This window comes from Echinops telfairi, unplaced genomic scaffold (genome assembly GCF_000313985.2).
Source record: "Echinops telfairi isolate 266 unplaced genomic scaffold, ASM31398v2 ScPeMD7_70;HRSCAF=299, whole genome shotgun sequence".
Taxonomy (NCBI): domain Eukaryota; kingdom Metazoa; phylum Chordata; class Mammalia; order Afrosoricida; family Tenrecidae; genus Echinops; species Echinops telfairi.
This window is the reverse complement of record NW_022103968.1, coordinates 59,224,349-59,244,575: the sequence shown is the minus strand read 5'-3', so window position 1 is coordinate 59,244,575 and position 20,227 is coordinate 59,224,349. Positions and strand designations below refer to the sequence as shown.

The 20,227-nt window shown below is 40.6% G+C and overlaps 1 protein-coding gene across 1 annotated transcript in view; it reads left to right on the top strand.

The window, feature by feature from the left end:
• The first annotated feature begins 340 nt into the window (after positions 1 to 340).
• Positions 341 to 20,227, top strand: part of CTNNA3 (catenin alpha 3) — a 543,156-nt gene continuing 523,269 nt past the window's right edge. Inside the window, exon 1 of the mRNA XM_045291701.1 lies at positions 341 to 381. Within this exon, the coding sequence (XP_045147636.1) occupies positions 357 to 381 (25 nt within the window). The 5' untranslated portion in view covers positions 341 to 356. The remainder of the gene's footprint in view (positions 382 to 20,227) is intronic.

Below are 20,227 nucleotides of genomic sequence, written 5' to 3'. Positions count from 1 at the left end.
GAACAAATAATCAGAGAAGCCAGACTGTAGGAAGAAGAATGCTGCCCCAACAGGATTGGAACAAGACTCAATAATGTGTTTGATTAGCAGATGACACAGCCTTGCTTGCTGAAAGCTAAGAAGATTGGAAGCACTTACTGCTGAATATCAACGAAGACAGCCCTCAGTATGAACCACTTTTCAACATAGAGAAAACAAAACCCTGCACACTGGACCAATAAACAACATCATGAACATTGGAGAAAATGTTGAAGTTTCTGTTTTACTTGAATCCACAATCAATACCCATGGAAGCAGCAGTTATGAAAGCAAACATCACGAAGCATAGGACAAATCTCGTACAAGACCTCTCTGAAATGTTGAAAAGCACACATGTTAATGGTAGGACTCAGATGTGCCTGACCCAAGTCATTTTTCCTATGAAATAGTATGTGTAGCAACACCGATCTTCCAGTGCTGTGTATTTAGTTACTCAAATACTAAAACTCAGCTGCAAAGTAGAAATTTTTAAGTGATCTGATATAAGGCTATTTATAGGTTGGGCATTAGCACATGAGAAATTATGTGCTTCCTATGCATGCAAAAGCTGAACAATGAATAAGGGAGAGAGAAGAAAAGTTGATGTATTTGAAATATGGTTTTGGTAAAGAATTTTGAATACACCATGAATTGCCAAAAGAAAGAGGTACCTGTGTCAGAGGTGCAGCCAGAATATTCCTTAAAAGCCAAGATAGCAAAACTTGTCTCACGTACTTTCAGCATGATTTCAGGAGGGCTTGGTCAATGAGCGAGAGGAAGGTCCTCAATGGGTCACAGTGACAGGCTCAAGCACTTGTGAGGATGGCGCAAGGTGGGGTAGTGATTTATGCTGTTGTGCATGGCTCTCTATCCGTGGGACCCAACTCAAAGTCACTTAGTGATAACAAGCTTAAATTTTATAACAATTTTTTGGGGGTATTTTGCCCTAAATAGTTTCAAACAGAATTGTTATACCGAACAAAGGAGAAACTCTTTAATTTTGAGCCTTGTATTTTCAATGCAGCACTCAAAACCCTCCAAAAAACAAACAGGAAGAAAACTTCACCCAAACTCCAGAGAATATTTAAGAGGTAGAAAGGAGGTAATGTTTTAAGGTTCTATTTAGGATTAAAGGGAAGCAATTGTCTTTGCAGATATATGGAATGATTATTTATTCTTGGCCTTGCTCCATAAAGTATTTTAGGTCTCTTACAAAGTTATATGAAATTCATGTTTGGATAAATTAAAAGTGGAGGGAAAAAAGAAAAATAGGTGCATGCATAATAGTTAGGAATAAACTCCCTCCTTGTGTCGCCTCCCTCAAGTATGGTTTCATGACACCGTATATTTCTGTGTTGATCAGAGAGAAAATACAACACGATAGAAATCTTTTGGGAAATTTCATGCAAACTGGCTGTCTCCCTTGCCTAGGATGGTAGCTCAGAGTGAAGAGAGTTTTTTGGACTTTGAATATTAAATATTCTTTACATGGCTTTGCATTTTGGTCAGAAAAAATTGGAGAATGGCTGCACGTTTAACCCACACAGTGTTTTGCATGGGTATAAAGGTGACGCTCAGTTTTCTTGGAACAGAAAAAAAAAGGCCCGTTACTTAATTCAGAAGAAAGATTAAAGGGGTATAGTTTTTCTTCTTTTAAACAACAAGATGTTATCCAAGTACAGTCGAATTTCTACATTTTAGAATAGATGTGATCAAGTTAGTGTCTAAAATAAAAGAAATTTAGCGGTAGTGTATGAATATGTAATGTGTCCTATTAATTATTTCCCCCTTGAGATCTCATAATGGAATTAATCATGTCTCTTCCTCTCATCCTGGTGGCAACCAGCACTTCAAAAACTGTCTTGTGGGGGAGAAAGGAATCCAGAGTCAGAACTGTATGGTGGACTTTGACATTCAAGTACTCACAGGTCTCTGGGCTCACTGGGCTTATTTAAGTGAAATGAGCTTAGAAATTTGCTTTTACACAGCAGTAAAATTTGCTGAGGATTTTCAAATGATTGGTTCAGCTATCAACATAATGCATTGCAGGCAATCATTTGGCTTCCTTTAAAAATTCTGTTGTTACAAGTAAGATCAATGAGATGATTTTTTTTTAAAGCAGCACAAGAAAACAAAACAAAACAAAACTGAAAGCTTGTGATTTTGTAGTGTTGTACATATGTGGACCGAGTTACACTTCTTGACAGAAAAAAAGCCCACTGTATGTAAAAAAGATAACCTGTCAGGTGTGAGGATAACCTGGACACACATGCATCCTAGGAAGCAAGATATTGTTAAGACGTTTACTAGGATACCAAATAAACAGCCATATGTATCAGAGGAGTCAAGAATCCTTAAGCGAAACAAACGGACTTTTGCAAGCTTGAGTTCCGAGAACCTAGTGAGAGATTCACTCTAACGCTGTCCGTTCACTCTGTTCTCTAATGTTATCCAGGAGGTGGATGATGTAGTAAATGTATATGCTGCTGTGAGGCTACTTCTTCCGAAGTAGGCAGCCGAGTCTGTCTTTGTCTGTTCTTAGTCTGGAAGCTCCACTGAAACCTGTTCTCGTTGGGTGACCCTGATGGCATTTGAAACACCAGTGACACAACTTCCAGCATTACAGCAACATACAAGCCACCACAGTATGACAAACTGACAGACATGTGGTGGAGAAAATGCATATAACACCGCCTACTCCCCATCCCAGCCCCAACCAGTTTATCTACTCGATTCCAACTCGTGTTTCAGAATAGAACTGTACTCCATAGGTTTTGCAGTGTTTTCAATCTTTTGGATTACAATCTAAGAGCCCTGGTGGCATAGTGGGTGACATGTTGGGTAACTAACCGAAAGATCAGGAGTTCAAAGCCACCAGCTACTCCATTTGGAGAAAGATGAAATGCTCCCATAAACAGTTACAGTCTTGGAAATTCAAAGGAGTATTTATACCTTGTCTCATAGGGTCACTATGAGTTGGACTCTACTTAATGACATTGAATTTGGTTCTGTTTTATAATCTTTTAGAAGGAGCATGGTGGTGGTGTCAGATACGCATTGGACTATTAATCCAGGGTTGGCAGTTCAAAACCACCAGCTGCTCCTTGGGAGAAAGATAAGGTTATCTATTCCCACAAAGATCTAAATCTTCCCAAATCCTATATAGCAGGGTGGTGGTTGTGGGGTGTCATTATGAATCAGAATCTAATCCAGTGGTTCTCAACCTGTGGGTCACAACCCCTTTGGGAGTTGAATGACTCTTTCACAGGGGTTGCCCAACACCATCACAAAACACATTTCCAATGGTCTTAGGAACCCAGACACCACTCCTCTATCTGTCTGCAGGTGGGTCCGCCCACATGCAGATATGCTGATCTGGTGAGAAAGAAGCTATCTCACCCTTTACACTGATGTTGGCTTTTTACGCATGCTGTAACAAAATGTAACAATGTAATTTACTGTTATTATATTAAGACTGTTACCTATGGTACACCATGCTTCAAGACAAAATTTCATTATTTGTAATTAGAAATAAATATTTCACAATATATAATTACATATTGTTTTTGAGATTTATCATTATGCTTTAATTATGTTCAATTTGTAACAATGAAAATACATCTTGCATATCAGATATTTATATCATGATTCATAGCAAAATTACAGTTATGAAGTAGCAACGAAAATAATGTTATGGTTGGGGGTCGCCACAACATGAGGAACCATATTAAAGAGTTGCGGCATTAGGAAGGTTGAGAACCACTGATCTAGTTGATGGTGGTGGGTGGGTAGTTTTTGGAAATAGATTGTTAAACCTTTTTCTGAGGCCCCACTCGGTGAATAGTGATCAGCTTAGAAGCCTAGTGCTTAACTGCATCACCTGTGACCTCCTAAATGATTATAACAACTATATATTATAATTTGCATTACTATATTACTATGTACAATCATATAATAAATTGAATAACAGTAGACATGTTTTCTATATCATTTGAGGTATTGAGATAAACAGGAGAGATTTCTTGAGGGAGACCGAGAACTCTTTTTTAATATTAAATTTTTAAAAGAGACATTTATATGCAATAAATGTACTTCTTTTGTATGTACAATTTGATGTCCATATACAATCATATAATCATCACCACAATCATGATGCAGAGCATTTCCATCACCTAACAAAGCTTCCTTTACCCGCTTTCAGTTAATCTACTCCTGCTAATCATCTGCTACACTCAAGGTCCAGAAACTCACAGGGGGCAGTTCGACCCTGTCATAAAAGGTTGCTGAGCAGAATCGACTTGATGGCTAGGAGTTTGAGTGTTTTTTGAGTTTGAATCCTCTGCTAAGCATCCCTGGTGAGGTTGTTGGGTATGTTGGGCTGGTAACCACAAGATCAGTAGTTCACCTGCCCGTAGACACTCAGAGGAAGAAAGAGACAGCTAGCTGCTCCCACAAATATTTACAGCCGCATAACGTCCATAGAGGGTTGCTGGGAGTTGGGATTGACTCCATGGCGGTGGGTTTGGTATTGGTTTGGAACCTTTTTCTGGGAGAAAGGTGTAACCTTCTGCTTTCGTAAAGATTTCAGCTTTGAAATTAACTTGACCATAAAGAAAACTCTGCTCTTGGCAAGTGCAGATCTGTTTTCTGCCCCTTATTTTTGCCCTTTCAAGAATGGCACCTAGTGGAATCATATGGTATGTACTTTGCTTCCTCTGATTGTTTCACTTAGCATAGTGCTTTTGAGACTCATTCATATTGTTCTCTGTATCAGCAGTAGATTTTTTATTTTGTAATGTGTAATGGTATGATTGTACAGCATTTTGTTTATAGTATAGTCACCTGTTGATGAAAATTTGAGTTGTTTCAGTTTCTGTTATGAATAAGGCTGCTATGAAGACTTGCATGCAGATTTTTATAACTGGCTGTTTTTGCTCTTAGTTCAGTTCTTAAAGAGTGGAATTAAAGGTCATAGGTGAATAGATGTTTATAAATAACTGCCAATTTGCATTTTCACCAGCAATGTATGAGATTTCCAGTCCTTCCTCCTCGTGGCTCGCTCATGGTATTGACAACAGTATTTAGTTGGTTTGTGGCATGCTTCTTACCCATGCTGTTATTTCCTTAGCCTCTAGGAAAGGTTTTCTTTCATTGCTTGTCGTTATTAGGGGCTGTGGAGTCAGTTCCTTTTATTTTATTTAAAAAAATAATTTTATTGAGGGCTCATACAATTTATCACAATCCACATATACATCGATTGTGTCAAGCACATTTGTACATTTGTTTCCATCATTATTCTAAAAAAATTTTCTTCCTACTAAAGCCCTTGGTATCAGTTCCTCATCCCCCGCTCCTTTCCCCACCCTCCCTCATGAACCCTTGATAATTTATAAATTATTATTATTTTTTCATGTCTTCCACTGTCTGATGTCTCCCTTCACCCACTTTTCTGTTGTCCGTCCCCCAGGGAGGGGGTTATATGTAGATAATTGTGATCGGTTCTGACACAGCATTCTGTACATCAGAATGCAGCATTGCCTGGTTCTGCACCATCTGTACAATTGCTGTGTTTGAATCTATTGTCTCTGCACTGTGTTGATGCATTTTGTTGAAGGCCTTTCTCCTACACTCATTGTGGTTCCTGGTTCTCCTTCCCCACTGCCACTGAATTGATTCTGACTCACAGCCACCTTATATAGGAGGCTAGAGGCTGTAAGTCTTTATGGGAGCATAAAGCCTCATCTTTCTACCTTAGACTGGTTGGTGGGGTTGACCTGCTGACCTTATGGTTAGGAGCTAACACTTATCTAACAGTACCACCAGAGCTCCTTGGTAAATTTTCTTAATGCACAAGCTCTTTTCTTTACCCAACTTGACCTCTAGCAGTTTCTCTGGCTAGTAGGGTTAACCACAGAAGGCAAGAAATGGCATGTTGTTAAACTTAGGCGACTTTGCCAGAATTTGGATTATATAACCTCAAAAAAAACTCTTTATAGGAACCTTCCCTCTGATCCATATACTTGTCTATGCTTTAGATTGTGACACTTTAATCAAAGGACCTTTGGACAGGAATCTCAGGGTTGAGGACTTGGCTTTTCGAAAAAATTATTTCCTCTTGAGGTATGCATTGTCTTAGTTTCCTAATTAAAAAAGAAACAAACAAAAAATCAGTCAAGACTTTGCTGTTTCTTTGTAATTTGGAGTTTTGTCAGATTTCCTTGAAAATGGTAGTTTTAATTTTCTCCCGTAAGTTTTGAAGAAGTGGGATGACATAAATAGGCATTTGCTCTGTTGTATGCTACAAGAAGGACACTTGGCTGAGCTGTGGCTGCTGCCCTAAAGGTCAATGATTTGAACTCATCAGCTGCTCCTCCAGAGAAAGATGCGACAATGAGTGCGTTGGTGAAGACGTACAGTTTTGGAAAACCCATGGGGGCAGTTCTACCTTGTCCCAGGGCTACTAGGAGTTGGAACCAACTCAGTGGCAGTGGTTTTGGTTTGGGGAATAGCTGATAAGAAATCCTGGGAGACATGAGGATGATTCTTCTAAAGGTTTTTGTTGGGCTCAGAGATAAGGAAGGCTTATTATAATTATACAATCCACACCCCCCCACACACATTCTTCTATGAGCATGTGTGTAGAAATATAAAGAGTTGCTTCAGTTGAGTTTGGAAAAATGAGCACGTATTTGTCCAGTGGCTTCTGAGGAGGGGCATTCCAGGTAGAGGGAACAAAGTGGATAAAAGTTTAGGGGCATGAAATGGTATATGTAGCCCTGTCAGAGAACTAGATTGCTTAGCTGAGGTGGAGTATAGAAACGATCTGGGACAAGTAGCAATACCAGGAGGGGAAGGGGAAGGTGGGAGAGAGAGGGGGAACCAATCACAGTGATCTACATATAACCCCTCCCAGGGGGATGGACAACAGCAAAGTGGGTGAAGGGGAGGCATTGGACAGTGTAAGACATGAAAAAAAAATTATAAATTATCAAGGGTTCATGAGGGAGGGAGGAAGGGTGGGGGAGGGAGGGAAAAATGAGGAGCTGATAGCAAGGGCTCAAGTAGAAAGACAATGTTTTGAAAATGATGATGGCAACAAATGTATAAATGTGGCCCCCGCTGGCTGCTTTGAAAAGCCCTCTGCATTGTTCCCGGGTTCCTGCCGCGCCGCAGACTCCGGCAGCTCTCTCTCTCATCCGCTGTACGGATCACCAGCGCCCACCGTCCCCCATCAGACGGCCCGTGGACCCCAGCTCCGAGAGCACCCCAAGGACCTACAGGAGAAGAAGGGGGTTGTGGAGGAGGCGGGGAATGGAAGAGATGCCTCTGCTAACGGGAACGCTAATGAGGAAAATGCTGAACAGGAGGCTGACAACGAGGTAGAAGAAGAAGAGGAGGAGGAAGAGGAGGAAGGTGATGGTGAAGAAGATGAGGAGGAGGAGGAGGCTGAGGCAAACGGGCAGCCGAAGAAGATGATGATGATGATGTGGATAACAAGAAGCAGAAGACTAGACAGCAAAAGGAAAAGTTCAATGTAAAACAATAAAGCAAAACCATAAAGGCCACCGTGCCCTAAAAGAGGTCACCTTCCAGTAGAGTCCGCCCCCGCGCCCGCCACCTCGGGCTGCACCACCACAGACACGCGCTCACCGCCACCCACCGAAGCCACATTGTGAATTTGCAACAGGGGAGGCCAAAAGAACCCAAACTTCGCAGACCCTGCTTTTCTTCTTAAAAGTGCTTTAAAAAGGAAAATTTGTTTGTATTTTCTATTTACATTTTCTATTTTTGTACCTATTGTTAGGGGTCAGCCATTTTTAATGATCTCGGATGACCAAACTAGCCTTTGGAGCATTCTCTGTCCTACTTCTGACTTTACTTGTGGTGTGACCATGTTCATGATAATCTCAAAGTAGGGAAAAAACCTTGTAAAAAAGCAAAAACAACAGAAAAAATACAATCTTATTCCTGGCATTCCAGTAACTGTTTGTGTGTATGTACTTAGCTGTACTATAAGAAGTTGGTTTGTATGCGATGGTTAAAAAGGCCAGAGATAAAGGTTTCTTCTTCCTTTTTCCTTTTTTTGTCTACGAAGTTAATGTTTATTTTTTGGCTTGTTTGACAGTATGTCTGAAACAATGTTGTCCAACAATAAACCAGAATTTTATTTTGCTGAGTTCTAAAAATAAAAAAACCAAAAAAACCCAAATGTACAAATGTGCTTGACACAATGGATGTATGTATGGATTGTGATAAGAGCTGTATGAGCCCCCAGTAAATGATTTAAAAAAAAAAAGAGGTGGGTCAAAAACAGATATAAAACCTAAAAGCATGGAAAGACCAAATTACTTTATGTAACTCCCAAAGAAGCAGATTCACTGCCATCTAATCAATTCTGAATCCTAGTCACCTTATGCCATTCCAGGGAGTCTTAACTTTATTGTGTTAGCAATGGCAAATCTTTGAGGGTTTTAAACAGGGGTCAAGTGCAACGTGATCCCTTAAAACAACAACAACAACAACAATAACAACAACTTGTTATTATGAATTAGGTGAAGGTTTACAGAGCATATCCGTTTTCCATTCAACAATTTATTATACATATTTTGTTTCATGCCATTGCTTGCAGCCCATACAGTGTAACACCTCTTATCCTACTTTGTCTCCTTGTCCTATTTCTATTCCTCCTTCTTTTTTCATCCTTCTGCATTTTGTCCTCAGGAAGGTGCTGCCCTTTGGATGACAAATCTTTGATCATGCTAAGGTGTGCAAGCTTCCCTCGTGTTCTTGTTCTCCTTATAGACCTGTCCGTTGTTTGGCTAAAAATTGAACCAGGAGGGTGAGTTTATTTCCAGACCTAAAGGGTGACTAAGGACCATAGACTTAGGGGTTCCACTAATCTCCTTTTGACCAGTAAGCCTGGTCATTTTTTACCATTTTGAATTTTGTCCCACCCCCACCCCCAGCTCCCTCCCATGTGATCCCTTTCAGAGAAATTGGTAAGTCTGGTCTCAGGGCCATGGAGACTTATCTTTTCACAGTCCAGTGTTTCCATATGTCTTCTTCATTCTTTGTTCTGGACAATGTGAGACCTATAGTTACACCTGTAATGGCGGTTCACGAGTTTTTAAGAAGCCATTTTCTATACACCAAAAATAGGATGTAGAATGCTGTCTTTGTGGACTGTGTTATGGAATTGACTTTGGTGTTCCCTGAGTTCATTCATGGTCCTAAGCCAGTAAGCTCAGCAACTCGTTTCTTTAAGGTGTTTGTTTATGTCTCAGAAAATTTCATACCACTGCCCCCTGTATACTCCACCACATTCATGGACATATTTGCAGTAAAGGTAAATACACATGTGCAAATATTCTCTGTCAATTGCATATATATTTGTGGGTATGCTCCCAGTCTTCCTCCCTGTTCCTCGTGTGGATCTATCCATGCATCAACATGACGGCAGGATTCTAAGTGTCACACTAGCTCCTATTAGAGAGGTCATTTTGGGAAGGGTTGAGAGGATGAATTAGAAGAGTGAGAAAGTACAAGAAGAGGTTAGGGTATCATTGCAAACTCTGAGTAAGACTTTTGAGGGTCTGAACTAAGGAAACAGTAGTGGCAATGGGAGGAAAATAAGCAATCATTATAAGGGCTGTTAAGGAGGTAGAAACGATGTTTTGTTCATTAACTTGATGTAAAGTAAGAGGCCGAGGGATAGAAGATTCTAGGATAACTTTCAAATGTCAGGGAAAGGGCAAACAAGTTTTGGGGATAAAGATTGAGTGCAGTTGACACATTTCCTGTGAAATGATTCAGCGGATGATGAATTTGGGAGTCTGAAGATCAAGAGGTACAAGATCTGGAAGATAGGTAATGTTTTATGCATCAGAGTCTATAAGTAGAATTGAAACTAGAGTCGTTGATTGGATTGTCCTACAAGAGTCAAGCAGTCTGAGCAGAGATTAGGATGGCGGGGATCAAACCTGGCACAATACCCTGGCTTAATAGGAGGTCGTAGATGAAAAAGAGTCAGCAGAATTAGCTGGGAAAGAAAGGTCAGAAAGGTAGGAGGTGGGCGAATGAGGAGGGTGGTATTTTGATGGCCAAGGAGAAGGCCCAAACCTGCCTTTTACTTTCTGTGGAGAGGATGCTTAGCGTGTGAGACAAGAAGGCCTGAGTTAGGTATGTAGCCAGAGAAACTTAAAAAAAAAAAAAGAATGGTAAACATAGTGGATTTGGATGATTAAATTGAAAGATTCTGGCATGGAATTTTTAAAACTATCTTTAAGGAGATGAAAGAAAAAGCAGGAGAACAAAGAAGAAGATGAAGTTCTCAAAACAGTTTATCACTACTTGCTTCCATAAGTCTATTTATTGCTTTATGGAATAATGAATGTGCTTTCTTAAGGACTTTTGGTCTCATTATATATACTTTTTTAAAATAAGTTGTGTATTCTGAGAAGCAAGCCCTTACTTAACTGCTAGTCAGAGAACAAAGAAGACATGGGAATTATTTTGGTTTCAAATCGAGGTTGACAAGAATTCCACTTCCTTTGCCATTTCTCGTTTGTTCTACACCTTTCAAAAATACCAGGCCTTTGGAGAATTCATGTACACTTGAGCTGTCTGGTAATATTATGAAGTGGAATGAATCCAAAGGCCCAATGGACTTGCAGCAACAAAAGCCAGTGTCACTTTTAAAGTATATATATGAAGAGCACATTGCTTCTGCTCTGGTTGCTAAATGCTTTATACCTGAAGGTTATTCTTGTTCTGGGTGATTCAGTGAAAACTTTTCAGAGTTCTCATTTATGAGATGATCTTGTTCTTAGATTTCATTTGGTAATTTAGCTTTTTTGCCTATTAAATAATGTGAAGGTAGTCTTCATGCTGGGTTTATATAAGCTGGGCTCTCGCAGGGTCTTGGTTCTAGTATAATACTTAAAAAATATAAAATATCCTTCAGTGGAAAGGAATTGTTACACAGACTAAATATGGGCACTTCTTTCCACCTTATTTCAGTTTTGAAAATGCATGTAAGTGAATCATATCTCAAATCTAATATATCAGATTACTTTTCCTGACACCCACTACGAGGATCTAACAAATCTCCACTTTTTATGTCTCTTCAATTCTGAGATCAGCTGTCCAACATGCGCTTCCTACTCTGATCCTAGCCACCTGGAGCCAGGTCAGGCCTCAAAAGTTAAAGAACATAGTGCTCCAGACGGCCAAGTTCAAGAGTTTGCGTGGCATCCGCATTGCTCATCTGCTGGCTACAAAATCTGGGGTTCCCTCTACCCATTCCTTAGAAGTAATGAGGGCCAGACTTTGATTTTCATACTTTGAGCATTTTATCAGGAAAGTACAAACCCTGGAAAGACGTCCTGTCAGGTGGAGGGGTCAGGGAAAAAGAGGAAGACGCTGGAAGAGATAGATTGACACCATGGCTGCAATAGTGGGCTCAAACAGAACGACGATTCTGAGGACGGTGCAGGACCAGGTACTGTTTCCTTTAGTTGGACATAGACTTGCTATGAGGTGGAATCAACTCAGTGGCATCTAAGAGTAAATAACAATAGCAACAACTCTCCCCCCTTAGGATACCAGAAGTATGCTCAGGGGTTTCAAGTCACCCCCACTTCTGAGCTGCTGGCTTCCACTACTCCATCAGGTTGGATAATTTGGGGGAACAACTGATCTCACAGAAAGTTCTATACTTACAAGTATAGATTTGTTGTAGTGAAAAGGGATACAAATGAAAATGAAGCGATCGTGGGATAAAGTCTGGGAGGGTTCTCAGTGCACAGCCTCTATGTCCTAAAAGGTGTGCTGGTACTCTTGTGTGTACCGAATGTCTCATCAATCAGGAAGTCCATGGAACTTGTGTCCAGCGCTTTTATTAGTTTCTGTATGCAGCCACAATTGGGGCCTCATTCCATGGGCAAGTTTCAGTGAATCATGCCTTGCCACCACCCGCCCCCTTTCCTGGGGTCAGGTGATATCAGGCCATGTGGTAGTCTTTGTGGTCTAGTTAGGCCACATTTATCAGCATAAACCATCAAGCGTGGCCTGGAGACCAAAAAAAGTCTCTAAAGTATTCATGAAATTCTAGGGGTTTGCAGTTATCTTTCAAAAAGACTTGGTGGTGCAGCGGTCAAAGCATTTGACTGCTAGCAGCAAAGTCATCAGTTTGTACCCAGCGGTCACTCTGTGGGACAAAGATGTGACAGTCTGCTTCTGAGAAGATCTACGGCTTTGCAGAGCAGTTCTACTTGGTCTCACAGGGTCACCATGAGTCAGGACGACTTGATGGTACTAGTGGCTGTTGGTTCTGGTATAGAGTTAGCTTTCAGGGAACAAGGGCCAAGACCAAATTACTTTGCATGAAGTGAAATTCATTGTCCCACAGTATGTCCTTGTGACATACGTATAGGGTGAGTTCTAATGGCATTGCACAAAATAGCATGAAAGGGGTGTTATTAGAAGGTGAGATAGTTAAAGTTTATTGCTCCAACCTGGCCGAATAAACACATGTAGGGTTAATTGAAGGGCAGAGGGATAAATGGCTCGGTGAGCCTCACCTTTCTAGTTCTTGGGTCCCTCGCTTTCTGATGGTCGGACCAGGGTGCAGCTGCCTTAGCCAGTTCCCTGCTTCAGCTGGCAAGGCTCACTTCCTTCAAGACATCCCCAACGAGAAGCCGCATGGACCTACCCCGATGCAGCCCCGGGTGCTGGAGCATGTGTGGAGACCCCTGCCAGCGCTGAGATGCTTACTTATTCACTGACTCGGCTTTCCTCCTGAAGTTGGCATCATTGTGTGTGTTTTGTGAGATGGAGGAGGACTTTGTGGATTGGTGTCAGATATATGGGTTAATGTTGGACTTGTGGGCTTGGGCAGCACTGGGTTGGGATGTTTTCTTGGTGTGCACTTACCCTTTATATAAAACTCTCTCTTATGCATAGGGGTTTCTGTGGATTTGTTTCTCTAATGTACCCAGGCTAACACAGAAGGGGAGAATGAGATTAACCCTGAAAATCTTCTCTATAAGACTACTTTTCAGTCATATTAGAAATCAAATGATAACATTTTGCTTCCTTTTTGGGGGAGGATCAGAGTGATTAGTTGTTCACAATAAGAATGATATAAAACCTAAATATGATTAGAATCCCTTGCTTTATTTTATATTAGTTAAGGTCTACTTTGGGAGCTTTTAAGTCTATTTTTGCAGCGCTCATCTAGGTGAAGGGGCCCCTGATGATGTTATGGATTAGTCATTGGATTGCTACCCACACGGTCTGTGGCCCAAAACCCACGAACAATTCCAGGGGAGGATGTGAGAATGATTCTTCCTGAAAGGCTTGCTCTCTTGGAAACTATCCAGGGCTGCTGTGAGTTGGAATTCACTCTTTCATCTGGGTTATATGTATGAGGAACCCAGCTTTATTTAGGGTAGGACACTGGGCTAGAGTAAGCAAATGTTTTGATTTAACTTAATACTGTTTGGATCTTCTATAATCTATAATGCTCATTATGTGTGTGTGTGTTGGTCAATTTGGTTACTTTGGAAGAATGACAATCGCCCAAAGGTTTGATAAAAATAAAAATATTCAACCAAACCCACTGCCATTAAGTAAATTCTGACACAATTCTGAAGCCACACGAGAGAGTAGAATGATTCCCTGGGGCTCCTGAGTCTGTAAATCTTTACTACAGCAGACAGGCTCATCTCTCTCACGTGGATTCAAACTGCTGACCTTGAGGTTGAGTAACTGCTATGCCATCAGGGCTCCTAGAGCTTAAAGGCAACTTAAAATATTTGGTAGACTTTTTTTTTTTAGTTCGAATTACAGCGTGCTGAAAAGTACTTCATATTCTGTAACACAACCTCGTTCTGTTCTGTGGAAACCTAGAGTAGTTAGAAACCAAGGAATTAATACGTGGAGACTCTTGGGGCTACTGACATGTGGTGCATTTAACACTTGCAGTTTGAACCTTGCAGCCACTTTTATGTGCCGCGCTGGAATTGGTTTCAAAGGGCTCATGGTCCTTTATGTGGCTGGTGTACATTAGAAATGTGCTTGTTATTTTTTTTAGAGAACTTTAGACATGTAGCCTTCCTAATTAGTGCTCAAGTAGGAAAGATGCTTAAAATTTGAAGTAAAGAGACCCAGTACAATGAGGTACCAAAGGGAAGCTTTATTTTAAAGCCTTTTGATATGGGAACAAAGAGTAAATGTGCTCTCAAGAATAATTAGAAGCTCTATAGTTTTTAGGAACCCTGGTGGCAAGGAGGGTTACTCATTGGGCTGCTAACTGCAAGGTCAGCATTTGAAAGAAGAGGGTTTCTACTCCCACAAGGAGTTGCAGTCTCAGAAATCCACAGGGGCAGTTCTACTCTGTCCCAGACGGTGGCTTTGAGTCAGAATCAACTTGATGGCAGTAAGTTTGGTTTTAGTTTTTTTGGGATAGATTTTTGTTTTGTTTTGCTTTTACATAGCCACTGTAGCTGTGGTTAAAGCTCTTAGCGGCTAACTGAATGATTGACAGTTGTAACCTACTATTTGCTCTGTGGGAGAACCCTCTGCGTCTGTGATGATTTACAGCCTTGGAAACCTCAGTGGGACAGTTCTACTCTGACCTAGCGCGTGGCCATGAGTCAGAACCAACCTGCGGACAATGAGTTTGCTGTCAGTCTTGCTTTTGTAAATGAAAGGGGAGGCTCTGGTTGGCACAAGCAGCTAACTTGGTCAACTGCGAATCAAAATGTTGGAGGTTTAAGTTCACCTCAGGAGCTATTTCTGAAAAATCACCTATAGAAAGCCTATGGAGTACAGTTCTACTTGAACACACCCGGGGCTGCCACGTATGGGAATCCACTCAATAGCAACTGGTCAACAATGGGTCACAGGTGAAAGAGATATGCTTAACTGAAATGTAGTCCAGTAGATTCTACTTTTCTACAGAGAAGGGGATAATGATATCAACGAACACCTGTTGGAGTGAGAAGATTTGGCAGTCTCCTATAAACAGGACAGCCTTGAAAATCCGAAGGGTGAATTCTATGGTCGTCAGGGTCGATATGAGTAGAAATGGACTCAACGGGAATGGATGGGGCATCTGTTGAGTTCTTTCTAGGTCCCAGAGATACAGGCTAAGTTGTCACTTTTACCTGGATTTCCTTTTCACCCTCAAGATCTCACTGAGGAAGATTCTCTCATTCACATTTTATAGAAGAGTAAACGGGTCCTTAACATGATTCAATAACTTCTCTAAAGTCAAAAGTGAACCTGGCTTCTTGTCTGGGCAGGCCAACATCAAAGCCAATACTTTCATCATGGAGTGAGATTTAGGAGCATTTCAGAATCTTTCAGCAGATAGTGGGGGCAGCCGGATGTCTCACACGGGCTGTTGCATTAGTTGAAGGAATGAGTAGTACTGACAAGTAGTTCTTCGTCTTTTGGGCAAACTGTGAGCTTTCGTGCTAATACCTGCAGGGCTGAGTGTACCCAGAGGTTAGCATCTGGTCTAATTTGTTTTCGCAGAGAACATAGTTCAATCAGAGGCAAATTTTAATCCACAACTCTTTCTGGACACATCTGCCTGTATTTCCACTCACCTCCCTCTATCCTTTGTTTACCAAGTGAAAAGAAAATGTGTGTGCGTATGTGTGTGTACACCTGGCACAGAAAACAAGTCAGCCAATGATTATATTAGAAGCGTGTAAATGGACTTAGAAAATAGGTGTGTATAGAGATAATAGATGTTCCTAGGAAATAAAACAATTAATCATTCAACTATTAGCCCAAAGACTAATGATTGAAACCCACCTGGAGGCACCTCAGAAGACAGGTCTGGTGATCTGCTCCCCCAAAGTCCTGGTTTTGAAAATCCTAGGGAGTAGTTCTGCTCTACACATGTGAGGTCACCAGGAATTGGAATCTACTTGATGGCGGCTAACAACAACAACCATCACCACCACCACAACATAGAGACGGTGGTGGGAATTTAATAGTATAGCTGTCCCTTTTCCTTTTCATTTCACTTTACCCAAGGGTGAATTATGGAAGATCAACTGTGAGAATATTGTGCATTAAAGCATCCACGCCTTTCTCTTTTCCTATTCTTTACTGAAGCCTTTGTGGTAGTTGACCATAAACTAAACCAGTTGCCATTGAGTTGAATCTAATTCATGGCAACTCTATGTGTGTCAGGCTAGAACTGTGTGCCATAGGGTTTTCAATAGTTAGATTTTTGGAAGTAGACACTAGGCATTTCCTCCACTTCTGGGTGGACTTGTACCTTCAACTTTTTGGTTATCAGCTGAGTACCTTAAATGTTCGCACCACTCACGGACTTCTTGTGTTGACATAATCTGTTTTGTTGATTAACATTTGGTTCTAGCGCTTCACCTCAGTCCTGATGATATTATACTGACCCCTCTGAGGGGTGGTGATGGGAGAGAGTGGGGTTTGCAAAGTTGAGTTATACGCTTAAGATAAATTCCAAATGAAAATGAAAATAAATACTCTCTTTGATAAGATTATTTCTGTACATTGTAACCTTTCACAAGCTGACCTTTTCATTTGATATTTTGGAAGTGTAGGGTATTAGGCAAAGATTAACATTTGTGGTGAGGGTAGAGATTGTCACCTACTAAAAATACTTCTCTTATAGTTCACTAAATAGAGGTTATTCAGAAGGGGCCACACGCAGCCCAAATATGTTTTTGGTAGGAAATATGTTGATATGATCAGAGCACTTCAAATTTGAGCAAGACAGACATTCTCCCAGACAAAACCATCAAATGTATGTGTGTGTAAGTAGAAAAATTACTAAGGCATAGACAGAATCACATTAATAGAAATGGTCAGGAAAAAATAATATAAGAGAATGTCAGTAATAATTATATATAAAAACAAACACAATTTCAGAGATAGCAATAAATCATGAATAGAACATGTTTTCTTTCTTTTTTCTTTGGGTATTTTGAATTTTTCTTTTTTCCCTTACGAATGAATATTAGTTATTCACAAAACAAATTTAATAAAGGGAGTATAGAAGTATTCCCATACCATAGATAAACATGATCACATAGAAACCAATTCGTGTGAAGAAAGAATTATAATGGAGAATATTTGGATGGAAAAAGAGAGAGAGAGAAGTGATGCCATTGCAAAACCTATCAAAGACTTTCCTGGTCCAGATGAAAAATTGTCGCCTAGATGATAACATTCTGAGAAAAATTCTTGCAGCAGTGGGAAAATGATGACTTTTAACTTTCTACCTCTGTGACAACTGCATGCCTTAGAAGATGGTAGAAACAATGACTGAAGCAAATCGAACCACCGAGGCAGAGGGAAATGAGATGAAGTGCTAGGAATTTGGGGCAGACCTGTCCTGACTCTTGTACCACGAATGGCGAAAGTACAAACAGATTTCTGCATGCCATATGCTTACATATGCAAAAGTTACAAATCAAACTAACAAGCTGCTAAAGTAGCCTGTCTTCCCATATTCATATTTTGAGAATGATACCTTCAGAATGACCCAGATGGAAAGGCTCACATTTAGCATTCTTGCTTCCTTGGACTTTCTTGTTGTATTGCAGCGGGATGTGTACCTTACCCATCCCCTGGTGTGTGGCCCACCCTGTTTCTTCTCATTCCTGGCTCTGTCTCACACTCGAGGGGCCTTGGGTACATGCAGGTGGGACAGCTAGTCTGCACATACGAGCCACAGTCATACTCCTCAGCAAATAGCTACCTCTTGGCCACCTGCCAGACATCGGGATGGGCATACGGAGTTGTCCATTCTGAGAAGGATGGATACCACAAATAGTCAAGCACTGGAGATGGAATAGGCGTGGACTGGTTAGTTAGGGAATTGGGGTCCTGGATACCCTGTGCACATCCAGAGGAAAGGTGTAGGTGTGGGATCTACATGGACACATCACTTTGGCCTAATGGTCATTCCAAACACGAGGCTTGCGGCAAGCAGCTATTCCCTGGGTTTTTGGGCAGGACTGGTTTGGAAGAAGTGACTCTTTTATTCTTTAGGTGAAAATTGCGAATAAGATGCTATTTTCCCTAGATTTTTAAGAGAAGCAAATTTCAGCAATTTCACACGAGGCATAAGTAAGAGTCTCAGGGACTCTGTGACCTAAGAGGAATAGGAAGAATTAAAAGAGAGGACGGAAGACGCAGTTGGCAGAGCCTAGGCTTTAGTACTTTCTCTTCCAGCAGAATCTAAATTAGAGAAAGAGCTATGTAAACGTTCCATAGGTGATTATTGAGTGACAACAATGCCACAAAAATATACCAACTCTCCAGTGTATCTGTGTACAAAGCTCAAATCTGAAAGCAATATAGATTAAAGATGGGAAGTGGGATACAGGAAGGAAGGCAACTAAGAGAAAAGAGAATTAATTAGAAAAAAATAATTATGGAAGGCTAAAACCCTCCTCACTAGGCAGGGCATGCTGAAGAAAGAGGAGAGAGAGAGAGAGAGAGAGAGAGAGGAGAGAGAGAGAAGATATTTCAAGTTATAGTTTAGAAAAAGAAAGCAAAAGGAAGGATTAGATCCACTGCATGAACCAGATGATGTCGATGATGTGAGATTAATAGATGACAGGCAATATACATAAACTATGATGTCAAATTGTCAAGGAAAACCTTTACAAAGGTGACCACCCAATTTAAGAGTATAGTGAGATTTTTAATGGTTTCTATTTGTCCCAGCCTAGTACACTGTGAAAATAAAAAATGTTGTAGGCAGAAATTTTGTAATTGTTTGGGAGGTGGCTTCTAACTGTTGTGATTTTATAAATTATAAAATGCAAATGCGTTGGAATATAACACCCAAAACCTAGTAGGAATTTTATTTTGGATTCAGATTGAAGTATTACTGTGAGAGCTTGGTAATAATGCCAGACTTTGACCTTGCTTCAGCTTCAATTGCAAAATTCAGCAGTTTTCAGCCTCTTTTTACACAGATTGTCATTCAGTCAGGATTACTGAGCAGGACAAATACAAAAAGATCAGGAAGACTTTATAAGGAACCACATTTATGCAAAGGATAGTACAAGTCAAGGTTCTTCAAGGTTTTTGGCTTATTTTATAGTTGTTACCATGGAAAAATTAACTTCTCTACAGACTTCCTTATTTAATGTGCATTAAAGGACATGAACACAGACTTGGGAGATAGTTTGGCTAAATTTTTTTTCTTAATCTCTTGGCTGGAAAATACTCTTCTTGAAGGATAGAATATGTTTGCAGATAATTTTTACTTCACTCCTTTAATTGTTTATTTTCCTCACCTCTAATTGTAGTGCTTAATGTAGCTTTGCAAACCTATTGTGAATTCTGCAGGGAAAGGACACATTTTTAAAAGCGGGAAAGTTCACTTCGGCCTCATTTGACTTGGTCTCAGCGTGCTCTGCTTCTTGTCCCTGAGATGAAAGAACAAAGGCATGTCAGCAATCTTGACTTGATTTATTTGTGGGATAGTGCCCGTCATGAGAAGGGTAACAAGCAAATCCCTTTGTGTGCACTCATTGGATAGTACTCTAAGGTTATGGAGACTGAAGGACATGTCTTATTGCACAGATTGACTCTGGGCTGTGCAGAAAGGTCACCATGGGACTGTACTATCTGTCAATTTAGATTTGTCTGTGTTAAAGAGAATCAAAGTGGTAGGTAGAGTGATGGGAGGGAAAATAAAACAAATGAGCAAAGCATTTCATTCCTAGAAATCCATTTGCGAGAAACCATTTGGCAACAAAAACATATATCCAAAATTTCAGTTAAATAACTGAGAAAAGAGAATATGTTTCTCTGTTAGAATTGAGATGTTGTCAGGTGCTGTCGCATCAATTCTAACTCACTGCGGCCTGTGGACAGCAACAGGAAACACTGCCCGGTCCTGCACCATGCTCACAGTTGTTGCTGTGTTTAAGCCCATGGTTGCAGCCACGAAGTCAATACGCCTTATTCAGGGTCTTTCTTATTTTCAATGTCCTTCTCCAGGGACTCTTTGATGACACGTCCTAAGTGTGAGATGACGTTTTGCCATCCTCCCATCTAAGGAGCATTCTGGTTATACATCTTCCAACACCGATTTTGTTCATTCTTCTGGCAGTCCATGACGTATTCAGTATTCTTCACTAAGAAATCAGCAAAAGGGAGGGAGAAATAATAGTCTAAAGTAAGA